Source organism: Hordeum vulgare, chromosome 4H (genome assembly GCF_904849725.1).
Source record: "Hordeum vulgare subsp. vulgare chromosome 4H, MorexV3_pseudomolecules_assembly, whole genome shotgun sequence".
NCBI classification, from domain to species: domain Eukaryota; kingdom Viridiplantae; phylum Streptophyta; class Magnoliopsida; order Poales; family Poaceae; genus Hordeum; species Hordeum vulgare.
Window position 1 is genome coordinate 544,345,800 of NC_058521.1, and position 18,419 is coordinate 544,364,218.

Below are 18,419 nucleotides of genomic sequence, written 5' to 3' on the forward strand. Positions count from 1 at the left end.
ATCCATTTCATTTTATCCTCGGTTGCCACCGACAATGGCCACGGCAACACAAATGGTTTGCCAAGAAACAAAAGGCGGCGCAGTTTTTTTTTTTTTTTTTTTGACAGCACAGTTGTTGGTGGTTTAGAGATGCTAAATGTAGAGAAGAAAAGGTGAAACAGAAGGCCAGTTACAATCCTGACATTGAGGCGGCTAAATCATTTTCCAATGGAAAACCTCATGCTGCATTGCAGGTTGGCTCAAGCCAGTCAAATAACAAGTTCTGCACACGTGTGCATCTGAGATATACTCCCTCCGTTTCATAATATAAGAGCATTTTTGACACTGCACTAGCGTCAAAAACGCAATTATATAATGGGACGGAGGGAGTATATTTTTTTATTTTCAGAATTTTCAACAGCAGACTAATCAGGTGCCCCTGCAACCCTTTTTTACACTTTTAGCAACGTTAGTTAAGAAGAACAATGGATCATGGTGTTGGATAACATACTCCTAGTTTTAGTCTAGACTGAGCGTGCTGTGTATTAACCCCAAAATATGGACGCCAACATTTGCTTGAGATTGCCGAGTTTGGTTACTGGGATTTACAGCAAATGATTCGGTTTCTCTTCATCTGCCACACATACCAGCAGGCTGGTTTAATACCACTAACCATAGCTCCATTGGTTCCTCCAAAGTTTGATGCATATCCATTCAACGCCATGAACCCAACATCATGCAAAAGGTGACACTGTAGATTTCATATCCAGCCTAAGCAGGACGAATAACCAAGTATTCCAAAAAACTTTAGCAACTTGGGACTAGATTTTGCCCTGATACTGGAAGTGCAATTTATAGTCATGCACTAGGTTAGCAAGAGTGGTTCGGCATGGGCCCTCTGCAAAGCCAAACAAGGAAAGGATTATCTTGGGTGTCGGATTAGTATTTATAGCAGTAACGGTTATTCATAAATAGAACAGGCAGAATTTACAGACCACCCAGGTATGTGTGAAGCTGTTGAAAATCGCTTTCCTGGCAGATATCAATTAGGGAATACACCCCAGGTCGCAAGGCCTCGTCAATTTCCCTACCATGGACAAGGGTGAGAGTGCTGAGACAAAAACATAAATAATTAAACAGAAGGTCTTCATCAAGGGAGAACATACCGTGTTATGCCTGTCTGAAATGGACCCAGTCCAGAAAACATGGAAATATAACCAGCAAGAAAGTGCATCGAGTGATGTTCCATGATGGTTTTTTGCTGACGCATCTGTATTATATCCACACAAAAGAAGAATCAGTGCATATGATTTGTTCACATAAGAACCATAAAACATGGATGTCTGAATGACATGACATCTACTCCATCCGCTCCTAAATATAAGTCTTTTTCGAGATTCCAATACGAACTATATATGGATGTATGTAGAGATATTTTAGAACGTAGATTTACTTATTTTGCTTCGTATGTAGTCCGCATTGAAATCTTTAAAAAGACTTATACTTAGGAATGGAGGGAGTATATACTGTGCCATTTATGTTCCTGATTCTGTGAAAGCAAAATACAAAGTCTGTGCTGCAGCAAACGGTTCCTAAGGCCATCTACAATGCAAGGTGCTTAGAGAAGTGCTTTGAAAAATATAAACCGATTAAGCACTGGTGCTTATTTGTAGAGCGTAGGTGCTTATTTAGGCACCTCTGCTACAGAAATAACCACTGGTGCTTAAAAACACTGGTTTATTTTGTGTAAGCACCTCTCAAAGCACTTTGCATTGTAAATATCCACACATAGCATTACTACCAAAGCATAAACATCGCAGAACATAAGCATCACAAACCTCTTCATAGATCCTTCTGAAAAAGGAAGCACATTTTAGTGCCTCCTCCTTGTTCCAAGTGAAACATCCTGCCATGCTAACCATCTTGGAATCTGCAGACTCCAAGCAACCAAGTAGTATGTTTACCGAGTCTTCCAGGACAGCCACACATTGTCCAACCTCACTGGTCAGAGGGAAAAAAACAATATAAAGGCTTATAGCTTAATAAAGAACATAAAAGCACAAAAAGAAAATAAGTCAAATCTTTACCTTTGTTGGTGGCGAAGAACAGTGCACAACAATTTGCAACATGCAGCATACATGTCAACAGAAAATTGTCTGTCAAGTATATATTCCTTACTAGCTAAAGATTGTCCTGGAATTTGCTCACGAATGTTTTCTGGTGAACAGGATACACTGCGATCAGCAAGAAGATGTTTGAAGCCCTTGAAAAGCATCACAGGAAGATGCAGGCACTGGGACACATGACACGCATCGATTTGAAAAGTATGCCTCCCCACAAATGATGTGATAACCTCAACACACATTAGAACAATCGCTCCAGCATCTGGATGCAAATCAGGGCAAAGAGGAGGTAGCTTCTCTATATAGAAAATGAGTGGACTTTGAAGGTGTAAAACAATGTTGAATAAAGCACCAACTAGGCTTGGGACAGTTCTCTGGAAAACACGCCTATTTCCTGCAATATGAGTACAAAATCAGTCCAAAAAACTTGCTCCCCGCCATGAAACAAGGTGCAAACTGCAGAATGCTGATGACCAGCCTTGTAGTTTGAGATGATGCTTGCAAAAATATTAACTCCACATCTTTATATAGTATAAGCTATTTTGAGAATAAGCATGACCTGCACGTTCTACTACCTCTGTACCATAATATATGACGTTTTAGCAGCTCAAATGAACTGCTAAAACGTCATATATTATGGTACGGAGGGAGTATATTTTTAGGGGCACATATCAGGGTTTCAAACTGTAACCTTTCACGCAACAGCCAACATTCTCTACCACCACGCTACATGAGCCAACCCCTTACAGTACTCATCATTAGGAGCTTTTTACTCATCATTAGGAACTACTAGATGATGCCCCTCGCGTTGCCGCGGAAAACATGATAAACAGATGTATAAATAGGTGTTGGAAAACAAAAACTATTGCTAAATAATATTAGGATTGCTCTTGTTTTATATTTTAAGAACAATAACTCATATGAAGCATTTGACAAAAGATGCGTAAAAAAAGTGTAACATGATCTACATATATTTGCTCTAAAGTATATACCGCTTATGCCCATAACAAAAATTAGTGAAAAAATGTGTAGATATCATGTTATTGTTCCTGCCAGGATGTGCGCTCCCCTCTCCCTCCACGCTCCGCTCGCCTAGCCACCGCGCCGCGCTGCCCGGACTGCCCCGCCGGCAGCACCCTCCCCGCCCTCCCCCCCCCCCCCCCCCCCGCCCCTCGCGACATGGCTCCGGTGCTGGCTGACCCTGCCGACCGCCGGACGTCCCTCTCCGGCGAGCGCGTCTCCTATGGGGACTGCAGCTCTGGCTCGGAGAGCGGCTCGTCGGCGCGCTCGTACAGCGACGTCGCCCGCACCCCGCCGGCCGTCCCCGCGCCGTCGGCCGCCGCTCCTGGCTGCGTCGCTCCCGCGGCCCGTCCTCCCGCCAAAGATCGCCTTGGCCCCCGCTCGGAAGTCCGCCGTGTCTCGGGCGGGCCGGTGCTGGACGCAGATGGTTTCCAGCAGGCTCGCCGACGGGAGCACCGCCGTCGCCCGCGCCAGGAGGCCCCTGCCAGGCCCTCGACCTCGCGCCGCCGCAGCCCTTCCCCCGAGGAGCTCGCGAGCCTCTGCTTCCGGTGCCTCGATCATCGCCACTGCGTCCGGGATTGCCCCAACGACATTCGCTGCCGTCGCTGCCTAGCCTCCGGTCACTCCTCTCGAAACTGTGATGGTAGGCGGCCCGCGGCCGCGACCCAGCGATCCCCGTGCAACGCCACGGTCCTGCAGACCCGGCTTCCTCGCGCTGCCCCTCCCCCAGCGGCGCGCCCCGCTCCCGTCTTGCTGGCTCCAGTCCCCCCCCCCCCCCACCTCCCGCCCTGCCGGCCGCGGACGCGCCCCCCCCCCCCCCCCCCCGCGTGTTCATGGCGCAGACCGAGGAGATAGACGAGGCCGAGCTGGTGCTCGCCCGCGCGATGGTGGCTTCGGTCACGGGCACTCACCCCTCCGTGTCCATTGACGAGGTCGCCGCCCTGCTCCTCGGCTCCCTCGAGCTCGAGGAAGGAGACTTCACGGTTCACCAGCACCATCCCGAAGACTTCCTGATCATCTTCTCCTCCCTGGCTATCATGCGGCGGCTCCGTGGCGAGCACTTCATCAGCTCCAGCCGCTTCTCGCTGTCGCTCCGGCCCTGGTGCAAGCTCGCCCACGCCGGCGCCGGCGAGCTCGAGTACCGCGTCGAGCTGGAGCTCTGCGGCATCCCCGCTCACGCCTGGTTGCTCTCCACTGCCGAGCACCTGCTGGGAGACTGTTGCTGGATCGAGAGACTGCACCCCCGCACTCGTTCCCGCGACGACATGGCGGTCTTCCGCATCGCAGGGCGCGCGCACAACCCGGCTGCCATCCGGCGCGCCGCCGTCCTGGAAATCGTCGAGCAGCTGCCCGGCCGCGTGCCCTCGGAGGCGTCGGCCGTCAGAACGCTCACGTTCCCGGTGGCCATCGCCCTCACCAAGGCCGAGTTGATCCGACCCGCTCCAGCCGCTGCCCACTCCTCCGACAATGGTGGCGAGGCTGACGATGCTACTGGCAGGCATGGCCCTGGGCCGAGCAGGGGGCAGGGCCCCGGCAATGGACGCACGCGCCGGCGGGGCCGCAAACGTCGTCGAACGGACGGGGCGCAGGCCGGCCAGGCGGATGGCATGGCAGTGGACGCTCTGGTGCCGCATGCCCACGGCGTCTCTGGCCGCTCCGGTGGCGTTTCCGGCCGCTCCGGCGGTGCCTGTACGGTTGCGCCCTGGCCGCACCGCGACAAGGGCGCCGCCCCACGCGCCAGGGGATGCTCGCCTGGCCCGGTCAGCAGGGGCCTGCACGCCCGCGTCAGGGCGCCAGGAAAGGAAGGCGCCAGGGGCCCGCAGTGACGCCCAAAGCCACTTTGCCGGTGGCCCCATCGCTAGCTGCCAACTCCCCTCCCGCTGATGACGGCGCGACGGCTGGCAGTGGGACGGGGGGCACGCCCCCATTCGCTGGACGAGGACCGGAGGGGGCCGCCGATTCTAACACGCCCTTGACCGAGGATGCTTCGCCCGGGCCCGCCACTTCTGAGCCCGATCCCACACCCCGTCGGGATCGCTGCCAGCCACGTCCGGCTCCTGCAAAGCAACCAGACGGGATGACCCTCCCTGTCCCTCCTGCAGCCCTGTCTGGACCAAAGGGGGCGAGGATCTCCTCTGCCCCCCCCCCCCCGCACCGCCGCAGCCCCTCCCTGCACAGCCGCAGCAGGCCCACGCGCGCACTCACGTCGGGGAGGCGGGACGCGATCTGCACGCTCCCGCCAATTCGGCCTTGCCCGCCCCGTCCCCACCGGCCCCAACTGTCACCCCGGGGCCCGCGGAGATTGGTGATGTTGCCCCTGCCTCTGCGCCCGCGGTAGCTGACCTGGCCGGGTTGGCTGTTGTTGCGAATGGGCCCAGGACCTGGGATATCGCTGCCCCTGGGGCCGCGCCGGTGGCGACACCCGCGCTAACTGCCACGCCTGCCGGGGCGCCTAGGCCCGCGACGCTCACGGAGCCGTCGACCCTGCCGCGCGTGACACCGGGCTCGTCCCCCTGCCCAGGGCGCCTCTCGATACTGCTGAGACCCACGCCCAGGCAGGACTCCTCCCCCCGCGCTGCTAGCTCTAGCACCCGTGCTCTGGCCCCTGGTCGCTTCGCCTCGCCGCCGATCACCCTGCAGCGACGGCGCAACTGCCACGCCCCCAGCCAACCCTGGACGCTGGGTGCCTTCCTCTCCGCGGCCACCAAACAGCTCGACGCCGTTCTGCCCTCTCCCGGGAAGCGGCAGCGCCCCGCCCTCAACTTCAGTCCCAGGAGGGGACGTTCCGCAGCCGCCGACAAAGCCACGGCTCCCTGCGCATCAGATCGGCGCGCGGTGGTGCAGATTATGCGCACCCTCGGCATTGTGGGGGTGAACCAGCAGATTACAGCCACAGAGATGAAGACCTATGACGAGATGTTTGCCATGCCGCTGGGGCTTCCAGTGCTGCAGGCCATGGCCGCCTTGGTCGACCGAGCTATCCCCGCTGACTTGGCTACGCCGGCGGGTGATGTCATGGTCCGTGCGCGCTAGGCTGGCGGCGTCTGTTGTCGATCTCTCTTCCATGTATCGAGGTCCTCAGATTGTGGTCTGGAATGTTAGGGGATTAAACTCACGCGCTAGGCGCTGCGCGATTCGCTCTCTGCTTTGTACTACTCGGGCATCCATTGTATGTCTCCAGGAAACGAAAATGGAGTTGATTTGCTCGTCGACTGTGTTGGACACCCTCGGGTCCGAGTTCGATGGCTCTACCTATCTCCCGGCTAACGGCACCCGCGGCGGCATCCTCATCGCTTGGAAAACTAGAGCCGTCACCATTTCCGACCCCTTATTTACCCAAAACGCGATCACGGTCAAGGTGCGCGCGCCTGAAGGAGCCCCGTGGTGGCTTACCACGGTGTATGGCCCTCAAGGCGACCCCGAGAAGCTGCTGTTTCTGCAAGAGTTGCGGGACATTCGCGCCGCATGCCAGGGCCCATGGATGCTATGTGGTGATTTCAACCTCATATACCGGGATGCTGACAAGAGTTCGGGTAACCTGAATCGCCGCATGATGGGCAGATTCCGGCGTGCTATCAACGACCTAGCCTTGAAGGAAGTCTACCTCAACGGGCGCCGCTTTACTTGGTCCAACGAGCAATCGCCGCCGACGCTCGTGCACCTTGACCGGGTACTATGCACCTCGGAGTGGGAGGACTGCCATGGAGAGTGCCACCTCCGTTGCCTCGCATCCGTCGTGTCCGATCACTGCCCGCTGCTCTTGGACTGCTCTCCTATGCCCGTGGCCCATAGGCGCTTCCGCTTCGAGGATTTCTGGCTACGCCTCGACGGATTCCACGACGCCGTCGCCACAGCCTGGAGCTCGGTACATGACCCCGACCCCTTCCAGCGGCTGGTCCGGCGCCTGCAAGCCACTACCCGCGCCCTTACGAGCTGGAGCGCCCGCTCCACGGGCAGTATCCGGGACAAGCTGGCCATCTCCCGCGAGCTGATTGCCCGCTTCGACCTCGCGATGGAGACTCGCCCGCTCACCCCATCAGAGGATTGGTTGCGCAGGCAGTTCAAGCAGTCATACCTCGGGCTTGCCTCCCTGGAGCGCACCATCGCACGGCAGCGCGCCCGTATTACCTTCCTCGCGGAGGGAGATGCTAACACGAGCTTCTTCCACCGGCAGTGCACCTACCGCCGCCAGAAGAATCGCGTGCATAACCTCCTAGTTGATGGACAGGCTCGGACTGATCACGAGGAGATGGCCCAGGCCGCATTTGAACACTTTGACGGGCTCCTGGGCACTGCGGTGGCCCGAGAGCACACGCTTGACCTGGCGCAGCTCATCACGCCCGGCCAGCTGGGCAGCCTGGACGAGCCTTTCACTTCCGAGGAGATTTGGGCTGCGGTGTGCTGCATGCCGCCCCACAAGGCACCGGGGCCGGACGGGTTTACCGCCGAATTCCTGCGCGCTTGCTGGTGCATCATCAGGCAAGACATCCTGGACGCCTTCGAGCAGCTGTATGCGCTACGAGGAAGAGGGTTTGGTAAGCTCAACCAAGCCCTGCTCACCCTGCTGCCCAAGCGAGCGGATGCACACAAGCTGGGAGACTATCGGCCCCTTTGCCTGATCCACATAGTCGCCAAGATATTCGCCAAGGTTCTGTCGTTGCGCATCGCCCCCAAGCTCGATAGCTTGGTGAGCCGCAACCAGAACGCCTTCATCGCCGGACGCACGCTCCACGACAACTTCGTGCTCGTCAAGCAGTCTCTGCGGATGCTCCAGCACCTGGGCTCGCCGTGCATCATGCTCAAGCTCGACCTCACGCGGGCTTTCGACTCCATATCCTGGCCGTTCCTCTTCGAGGTCCTGCGCCAATATGGCTTCGGTGACAGGATCAGGGAATGGCTGTCCATCCTGCTCTCTTCGGCCAGCACGCGAGTTATGCTCAATGGAGTACCCGGCCCCCCGATCTGGCACAGGCGCGGGCTGCGCCAGGGCGACTCCACATCGCCGCTGCTCTTTGTCCTGGCGGCCGATGCGCTGGCCCGCCTCATGCACAGGGCGCTCCACACCGGCATCCTCAGGCGCCTGCACCCCCGTCGCAGCATTCTGGCAATTTCTCTATATGCCGACGACGTGATGATGTTTTGCCACGCCGAGATGGAGGAGGTTATTGCTGTGAAGAGCATCTTGGGCATCTTCGAGACCGCATCTGGCCTGCGGGTGAACTACGGCAAGAGCTCCGCCACGACCCTGCATGGGGGTGAGGATGCCGACGCCCTGCTGGAGGCGCTGGGCTGCCAGCCCGCGGCGCTGCCCATCACGTACCTGGGCATCCCGCTCTCCTCTCGCCGGCCCTCAGCGGCACAGATGCAGCCACTGGTAGACGCCGTCGCAGGCCACCTCCCGTCCTGGAAGGCATGGCTCATGAACAAGGCAGGACGGCTGGCATTGGTCAAATCTGTTCTCAGCGCGATCCCGATTCACCAGATGCTGGCTCTCTCGCCCCCGAAGAAGACCCTGAAACAGCTTGAGAAGATACAGCGCGGCTTCCTCTGGGCGGGTCGTGAGGCTGCAATGGGAGGGCACTGTCACGTCAACTGGCGCACTGTCTGCCAGCCGCTCGCCTACGGCGGGCTGGGCATTCGAGACCTGGAGCGCACGGGGCTAGCGCTCAGGCTCCGCTGGCTCTGGCTATCGAGGACGGATGCCGACCGTGCATGGCAAGGCCTTGACCTACAGTTCTCCCCTGAGGAGCGCGGCCTATTCCATGCATCCACCCTCATGCTAGTAGGTGATGGCCTCACCGCTCTGTTCTGGGAGGACCGATGGCTGCATGGGCAGTCAATTCGCGACCTTGCGCCACTCCTATACCTATGCATCCCCAAGAACAGAAGAAAAGTGAGGACGGTGGCGGAAGGCATCGCCGACAATGCCTGGGCCCGTGACATCAGAGGTGTGGTGGGCCTGCAGGAGATAGGCCAATACTTGAGGACATGGCAGCTCGTCGCTCGGATCAATCTGTCCTCGGAGCCGGACAAGCTCATCTGGAAGTGGACGGCCAACGGCATCTACTCGGCGAGGTCTTGCTACAGGGCAACCTTCCATGGATCATTAACATGCCACTCTTGGCAGCTCATTTGGAAAGGTTGGGCTCCCCCGAAAGTCAAGTTCTTCCACTGGCTTGCGGATCTGGACCGCTGTTGGACCGCAGCCAGGCTTGCGCGCCGAGGGCTCCCTCACCACACTCGCTGCCTCCTATGCGACCAGGAGCCCGAGACTATCCGGCACCTGCTGATCTCCTGCTCCTTCGCGCGGCAGGCATGGCATGAGACGCTGTCCTGGCTGCACCTCCCGGCCCCTCTGCCGATGCACGACGCTTCCATCCAGGACTGGTGGAGTAGGGCGCGAGACGCCACCCCCCCACCGCTCCGCAAGACACTGCGTTCTGTCGCGCTGCTGGTCCCCTGGATGATATGGAAGCATAGGAACGCGTGTGTGTTCGATCACATACCTCCGTCGCTGAACGAGCTCTTAGATAGGATTCAAGATGAGGTTAGGTGCTGGGCTCGGGCTGGGGACAAAGGGCTTAGGGTAGCTTTGCCCCCAACCTGGGATGTCCACTAGACCTACATGTAACTGTGCTGTAACTTCCTCTTCGGAGGCTGTACTACCCCCCCCCCTTTTCAATGCAAAGAAACGCAAGGCTTTTGCGTTTTCTCAAAAAGAAAAAATGTGTAGATTAGTGCACACATTATAACCTATGACCACATGCATGACTTGATGATGTGGCATGGTTACATGAGGAAAAATAAATACTTATGACTAAATGCATGACTTGATGATGTGGCATGGTTGCATGAGAAGGAAAAATAGATTGTGGGTTGCAACTATTTAAGAATAGAAGATTCAGATGAAAAGATCCAGAGTAGAATCACAAATGTTCTGGTTATGATGTGTTATCTATTCATTTACCGCTATTCACGGACTGTAAGCATTAAGCAACTACTACCTGTTACCTAAAGAGAAACCAAAATGTGTAAGTCTGGATGAAGCACTCCTCCAAGATAGAATTTTACACATTCCCTCCATTTTTGTATACAAGGCCACCATCAAAAATATAATTTGCAGCTATACAAGGCCACTAACACCAACCAAAGTAAAATTGATGAAATTTGCCTCGTACTAGCAACCGAGGATATCAATACCACATGCATGCATGTAGGAGTGAGAAGGTTGATTTGCATGCACCACATTAATCAACCAATAAAGAAGTGAGAGAGTTGTCTTGTTTTGCGTTGGAGATAAAAACACACATTAAGAGTTTGTGGCCTTGTATATAAAAATGGAGGGAGTATTTATTTAAAATAGATCTTCATTACGTCCAGAACCACCTATGACTGATCAAAAGTCTTCATCATCGAAGAACAACTTGATGCTTATTAAGAACTTCATATATTCAGTAGTGGACAGTGGAACATACATTAATGAACAACAAAAATTTGAGACTAATGCTATTGTCAGGTATATTCAATCACTATTGTTAAGGCAAGTAATCTAGTTCCCATGCATATTATGATGTTACAGATTTACTCCCTCCGTTTCTAAATATAAGTCTTTTTAGAGATTTCACTAGTAGGCTACATACGGAGCAAAATGAGTGAATCTATACTCTAAAGTATGTCTATGTATGTAGTCCCCTAGTGTAATCTATTATAAGACTTATATTTAGGAATGGATGGAGTAGTAGATTACTGATTTATTTGGATAAGCCAATTTAACATATGCCAGAAGCAAGTAGACGGAAATCACATTCCATTACATGAATAATAGGATTGCATTCCAGAGAATATCAGATAGAAAATTTTGGGCTGCGAACCTGGCACAGATCCAAGAACAAGATAAAGGCAGTCAATTCCAGCAGCAACGTCAGAAGAAACTGTCCCACCATCAGATGTTCCAGTCTTCACTTCATATATTGAGTGGCTATATTGATTCACTCCAACCAAGGCTCTTTCAATGACTTGTAAAGTTGCACTTAGATGCGTGTTTGATGCAACAATAACAAAATTTCTCATCGACAGTCTAAGTCTTGATATAAATGAATTTAACCTATTCTGCCTATCGATAATATTCTTTGTAACTACATAGCCAGATGTATTCTGTAAATGAAGTGTTTTGGTGTTTGATCCAATCTCATGGGTAGGTAGAGTCGCACTCTTTCCTTGAAGTAAAATGCATTTTCCAATAGCACTCACATGTGCATTTACGACCTGAGCATACAGTTCTTTTGACAAGTTGAGTTCAGGAAATGTTCCTAAAACTTCAAGATATCTTAATATTCCATCAATCCATACAAGAGAAAACATATCTGGCCAATCAGACATGTCTGCAATTTTCTGTAGAGCAATGCAAGCTGTCCCAACCATTGGATTCAGCGACAGGTGTTGAAAAGGATCGCATGCCTTCCTACAGACATCACCTGAAAAGGATATGAGGCCCTTCAACTTAACAACAGCAGCAGATACACTGTAGAGCTCCCTCAAAGTAAATGCTACAAATGGATTTTCACCACTTAACAGATTTTCCAAAAGAGATCCTTTCATACCGGGTGGACCATCTGACTGTAATTTGTTACCCTTTAGCTGATGCATAGTCCATCCATCCATGACTACTTCAATATTCAGAAAACCATTCTCACAATCCAGCTCTTGTGGTAGACGGCCAGAGATCAAATCAACAGACCCAAAATCCTTGTTCTCCATAAACAAGACATGCAGACAGATATCTACAAAGGTCTCAAATTTAGCAATAGATCTGCTAAAATTGGAGGCATAGTGAAGCATCAGTTTTCTTTCCTCTGAGCTTGCAGTTGGATAGTCTTTGATTGTGCTTTCAAATGCTGAAACAAGACCCCACAAGAATCCACCTATGCAAGACATAGTGCATAATAGTTTATCCCAACAAACATTGTCATAGGAGTTCTCTATTTTTATAACACACCTGCGATCCTTTGCGGTTACAGGTATGACAGCTGTAGTCTTCTCTAACTGTTCAGCCATAGTTTTGACATGCTCCAAGGCTGAATTTTCTAGAGTATCAAATGCCTGACCATCATGTTCAGAAGTATCACTTTCATTAGCAGTATGCTTCAGGGAAGATCCAATTTGTTTCTTGGGACCTGGCAAGCAAAATTTTGAATTCAAGTTCGCTAGTGTAGAAAATATTTCTGATGTCTTATCTACCAAGGAGAACAAGGTATTTTTCTTCTGATCAGTGTGCTCTCCAAATATTTCGTGTGACAATCCAATAATCTCCTGGACAGATCTCAAAAGCCAAATAAGAGAATATGAGTTGCCTAGAAGTTCGGAAAACATTGAGTATTGTTTTGACTCTGGGTACTCTTTGCCAAATTTCAAAACAAGATTTTGCATTGCCCTTCGACAACATATAAACAGACGAATTAGCTCAATCGGATTACACGATTCATAACGACGACTTAGCAATGTCAATAGCAGAAGTCTGAAAGGAAAGAAATAATTTGTCAGAAAGCTAATCGGAGCACAGACTTGCAGATAAGAAATGAGCATGTCCGGTGTATATTCCCCGAAATTGTGGATCACCCAGATTACCCAAGAAGGCTGTAGCATTAACTAGATGGCACATAGTTGATAGTTGACAGTCACACGTCATCATATGATAAGTTCATCTTAATTTATCAGACACACAGAAAGATTAAACATAGACTATAAATAACCAATAAAATTAAAATGGATAATTCGTAAGTTGTACAGATTAGCAACTACACTGACTAGTTTTTTGTGGTGACATGAAAGTTAAATATCAACATAATCAGGATCCATAAAAACAATGGACCTTTTACTGTCACGAGATTTGGCATGCCTACACCTTCCTACCCTCCAATTAATCTCACAAGACTAAACAGTGAGGGAAAGCCGAGGAGATAAGTAGAATTAATGACCATAAATGGGAAAATATGCCTAGGGGCAAGTATTTGTGAACACTTTTTTGGGTCAAAAGTTCAAACTGGGAGCATACAGAGATACTCTAGTGCAATGGCAGAAAGGATAGCCATCACCATCCGTACAAATAAATGGACAAATGTAAAAAATGTACACTTGCCTTTCAAGATGGAGAATATAAGTTATAAGTTGCAAGAATGACTTGGTGTTGGAATGAAATCCGGGAACTGTGCTACAAAAATTTAGTAAATTCTCACAGATCCGGTATTTATCTACACCGTGTGCATGTGTAGAATCAAGATATGTACCAACCAACTTCTCATTAATCGGTTTATTTAATATCTCCATCAAATCAGGTGAGATGTCCAATAAGGCATTATCTTCATCAGCTCTGGTGATAAAAGAAGATATCGATTTCTTGAGAGCACCGCAAAAACTTGATGCCAAATTCTTTAATAGCACCTGTGAAATAGTACATACGTTCCAAATTAGACCAAGTAGGAAAGAACAAACAGAAGATACTACTAAAACTTAAAACTGCGACACAAACAAACCATCATCATCAAAGCAGAACTAATACTATCAGCATGTACGGTAAATTCTTGAACAAAGTTTTCTTTGGATGGAAGGAGTAGGACAATGAAACCTTTTGGTCATAAATGATAGTATCACACAGAAGCTCCACCGAAATAGTATGCAAGGTTATTTCTCTGCATGAATCTTGACAGTCACTACTCTCCTCATCTCTGCATGACCTCTTTTGAACAAAAGAAAACTTTATCAGGTTCGAAAAGAAGCTCTTTAAATCCTTCTTGGATGCATGAGAACTCCAAATATCAATGTTTTCACACAGAAGCTGCCAAGTTGCTATATGAAAAGAATCTTCATCTAAAGAGTATATACTCATATCCCAGGAAGAAATACTGTCAGTTCCTGCTGAAGATAATATTCTCATATTGTTCATCATAAAACTGGTTAGTCGAGCAGCCTCAAGACAGCAAGGATCCTTTAATAACTCAGTGTTTCCCCTATCCTTGGTATCAAACTGCTGTGTGCCATCTTCAAGCAAAAAGTCAAATGCATTAATCTGCCTGTTAAGGTCTTCAAGTCTTTGCAGAGCCATCACATGAAGGGTGTAAAAAAGCGTAGTAAAACCAGAATGGTTTCTTGGAATGGACTGTGATAATATTTCGATGGCATCCAAAAGGGAGCCTGCACTTTCAACAATCCAAGCAAAGTAGCCTTCAGCTATAATATTGGATGTATTGGTCCATTCCTTTCCGCAGCATACAATGAATGAATTTCCCACTAATTCTGTTGTTTCTATTGCTAAATCTGGAGGCATGAGGCCAACAGATTGCAGATGCAGACTTCTACATGATGTATATATGCGAAAGAAGAAGGCAAAAAACCAAGACAAACTTGGAATCTTTTGCCAGTTGGCACATTGTTTGTTAGATAGGTTCTTTCCTACAACTGACGAAATGAACTCACTTGAATTTATTGATTCATTTCTCACCAACTGACTCAAGTTGGGACGTATTGTGTTGACCAACCTTTCAACAGATTTTGCAACCAGTGTGGTATTTGAAGCGGTCACAGTTATCGAGTCAAGCACGCTTGTGTATAGTTCAGATAAGTACCTTCCAAAAAGTTCAGCTCTCTGATGAAAAACTGACTTCCTGGACATCAAGCGGGGCTCCCCCTGTGATTCCAAATCTACAACCTCGTCGCGACTTTTCATCCATTTCAATGTATCTGTAAGATCTACTGTAAGCTCCTCTATGCAACGACTAGACTGACCTTCTGGCATTGAGTTAACTGAAGTACAGATAGCATCCCTCAATGTTTGAGAGCTCAGTAATGTTGCCAGTGATTCAAAACATTTATGTGAGGACAAAGAAGCCACAGAAAACGGTCCTGGTACTGCATCAGGACCAGAAACAGCTCTGAATGTTCTCACAGTATTGCACAGCGTACAAATGGAGTGTGCAACCTACAAGGTGGAAAACAGAGAGAAGCATCAGACTCAAAATAAAAAATCTATTTCAGTAGTTCATACAATATACATACCATTGCAGAAATATAACCATTGGCAGGCAACGGAAGAACACAAAAGCAAAAAGTAAGAAGCATATAAGAAAATAAAGAAAAAGATAAACAATTGTGTTTTAGAGGGCATTGCTAAAGGTGATCACTGAAAAAGAACATAACGGACCTGACGAAGCTCACTAAATGTACGAATCACTTGGGACGAAAGGCTTGAAATCTTTGAGGTTAGTAGGAAGCAGGGTTTGATGTCCTTGGAAGATACATTGATAGCAGACAAAGCAAAAATCATTGACCATGGTTTTACAAGGTCACTCCCCATGACCTTGTATTCTATTTCTAGAAAATGACCAACTGCAACAACAATCTCCACAAACATTAAAGGCAGCATCTTCTTAACGTTTGCATCTTCTAAATGCACAGCTGACACCCAGAAGTCGTACATTTTTTCAGCCATCAAGATTAAGACCCTGTAAATTTCTTGCAAGAACTGGAGATAAGATCCTTCCGAGGTGTCCTCTGTAGGGACATAAATTTTCTCTTCAGTAACTGTTGCTAGCATCTCATTGATGGACTTCAGCATGCAATGAACTTCTACTAGCTTTGTGACTCCTAAATCAGAGAGGTCCTTTTGCAAATATGACTTGCATTCTAACACCAAAGGTTCCATAAATTGCATGAACACTTCAAAAATGGATTCTCCTTGTTGCTGGGGTTCTTCAGAGCCCTCACTGGTTTTTTGTGGGCTTTTGAAGGATGTTCCCTTCGGTGCTAAAGATGTTCTTTGATTTCTAGCCCTGGTAACAAACAATTGAAGCAAGTAACCGAACCCAGAAAGCAATACAGCCTTGCTTTCTTCTTTTATTCCTTTGAATCGCTCAAATAGATGCCTATGGTAGCTTCCTTTGACATCCTTGACACTACCTTTATTCAAATTCTTGAGTCCAAAATATCCACTAAGATGTTGTGGATGAAACAGACCATTTGACAAAATTTCTTCAGCAATCTTCAACGTGGATCCTGCCTGCTTGTGCTTGATAGAATTTGCTTGTGAATTAAGTAAAACCAACAATTCCAACAGCGGATCAAGAATCTTGTCAACAAAAGGACGGAAAATATTCTTAGGGTTTGCATAGAATCTGAGAAAGCTTGAAAACTGCTCAAGCAGACAATTTCCAAGATTCTGAAGAATGGTACAACCCTTTTTCTCATTAGTTGAAACCTTCTGGACAAGATTTATAGCCTCGGTGACACAAGAGGTCCACAAATCCACGCCTGCGTTGAAGAAAGCTCTTGTATTGGAGGAGAAAAGAAATGACACGCAGTCGAAAACTCGTTCGAAGAGCAAAAAGGATTCATGGTCATCACATGAAGCGCCGATCTGAACTCTGCTCGAACCATCCTTTGCAATGCGACCAAGTGGGTTAAGCAGTTTCAGAGAAATTGAGACTGACGGCTTCTTTTCAATGCAAAATCTCAAAATTTCCCAGCATCTATAATCTAACACAGGATCAAAAGGCTCTGGAACTTTCTTAGACAGAACTAGGATAGATTGCACCCAGTTTCCAATAAATGACACCATTCGCAATAGCTGGATATTGTCCGCCCTATGGCCATGGCTTGAACGATTTGACTCGGTCTTTATAAAATTGAAGGCCAGTTCAACCTTTCTGCATGGTTTAACATACAAATGTTAGAAGTACAAACAGAAGGAGCATAATAAAGTTCATCCAGGAATGATTCCCCAACTAAGAAACACTGAACTGTGTACTACAATATATACAAATACCACCAAACAGATGCTAGTGGGAATCGGATGTCATAAAGAGATACTGTATAATCATGAGCATATTTTCGCCTCCACGGAACAATTAAAATAAAATCTGACCTTAATTAATGCAACTGTTTTTACAGAGTAATTGCTGTTTATTATCCTAAGTCAACAATGATCCAATCAGTGCAGGTGTAAACTCCTACTCCTCATGTAGCTACTTAAAGCTCACTTTGAAATACACAACTACAACAAAGCTACATTTCCAAATATAGTAGCTGGCTGGATCAGACGAATCTCCTCTCCTCACGTAGCTACTTAAGGAAGGCAGCGCATCCCCAAATCCGCGTAGCCGCAGCAGCCAGACCAGAAGCATGCAAATTACAGAATAACTGCTTCGATCCTACTCGGAGATTGGCACACGAGTGCTAAGCTGCATCGAATTGCGAGACGGGGGTGGGCAGCAAGCGGGGGGGATGACCTTTGGAGGGAGAGCTCCTTGCCCTGGAGGGAGAGGACCAGGTCGAGGTTTTCCGCGAAGCGGGGGCGGGCGAGCGCGGGCTCGGTCGGGGCCTGCCCTCCGGGAGGCGGCGACTGGCTCCGCAGGCGCTTCCTGGACGCGCCGCGGGGGCTGGAGGCGGCCGGCTCCATGGCCATGGGAGCGCCAAGGGGGGCGGAGAGGGAGGCTAGGGTTCTGGGTTTTGCGTGAGCGTTTCGTTCTGTGCGGGTCGGTCCGCCCAAAAGGCGCCGTGGGCGTGCACGAATCTTGGAGCAGGAAGGAACTCAGGAAAACGAACGAAGGAAAAAAAAAGTAAATTATCAGAGCCAGGTTTCGATCCTGGGACCTGTGGGTTATGGGCCCACCACGCTTCCGCTGCGCCACTCTGATTCTTGTTGCAATGGTTCCGAAACTTACTTTGTTACTTAATGATGTCCCTTGTCCTCCCGTTTGTGCATTGCCTGCTTGGGCTTCAGCCGGGCATGTAAATCTCACCTATTCTTGAACAAAACAAGTACGCAGTTCCGCGCCATAGTTTCATACTTGAGGCCGGTGATGACAAAGACACCGGCGACCAGCACGCGATGAAGATGTAAAGTAAATGACACTGCAAGTCTGCAACCGGCGAAGGCCCTATGCAACTACTAACTGTCCAACCTCCGACGAGAGCGTGTAATCAAAAAGATTTAGCTTGCGGAACAGCAGGATCTTCAACGCCAAATCCATCCACCGTGGCTGAAGAGGTTTTTGAGGAAAGCTGCTGATGAGATGGGTCTCCTCGAGGAGGCTTGGGAGTGATTACTCTTTTATTTGTGTACAGACGAACTGTTCGTGCAGATTACGACTTTCGCTTGATCTTCTTTTCAGTCATGTAAAGATTTTTTTTTCCCTTACTAGAATGGAAATGCAGAGCACCTGCTGTTGCAGTCAAAAATAAATACATAGAATTAGCTTCCTCCTACATACTGACACTCCCAAAGTTTGTTCAGATTTATTGTTATTG

The 18,419-nt window shown here is 49.4% G+C and overlaps 1 protein-coding gene across 1 annotated transcript; it reads right to left on the reverse strand.

The window, feature by feature from the left end:
• Positions 1-399: 399 nt before the first annotated feature.
• Positions 400-17,589, reverse strand: LOC123449396. Its single transcript, XM_045126607.1, has 10 exons — positions 17,399-17,589; positions 15,316-16,816; positions 13,744-15,093; positions 13,258-13,559; positions 10,994-12,636; positions 2,067-2,496; positions 1,818-1,980; positions 1,146-1,249; positions 975-1,066; positions 400-877 (listed from the first exon to the last, which is right to left on the reverse strand). The coding sequence occupies exons 1-10, from the start codon at positions 17,572-17,574 to the stop codon at positions 801-803; spliced, it is 5,838 nt and encodes a 1,945-aa protein (XP_044982542.1). The 5' UTR covers positions 17,575-17,589; the 3' UTR covers positions 400-800.
• Positions 17,590-18,419: the final 830 nt, after the last annotated feature.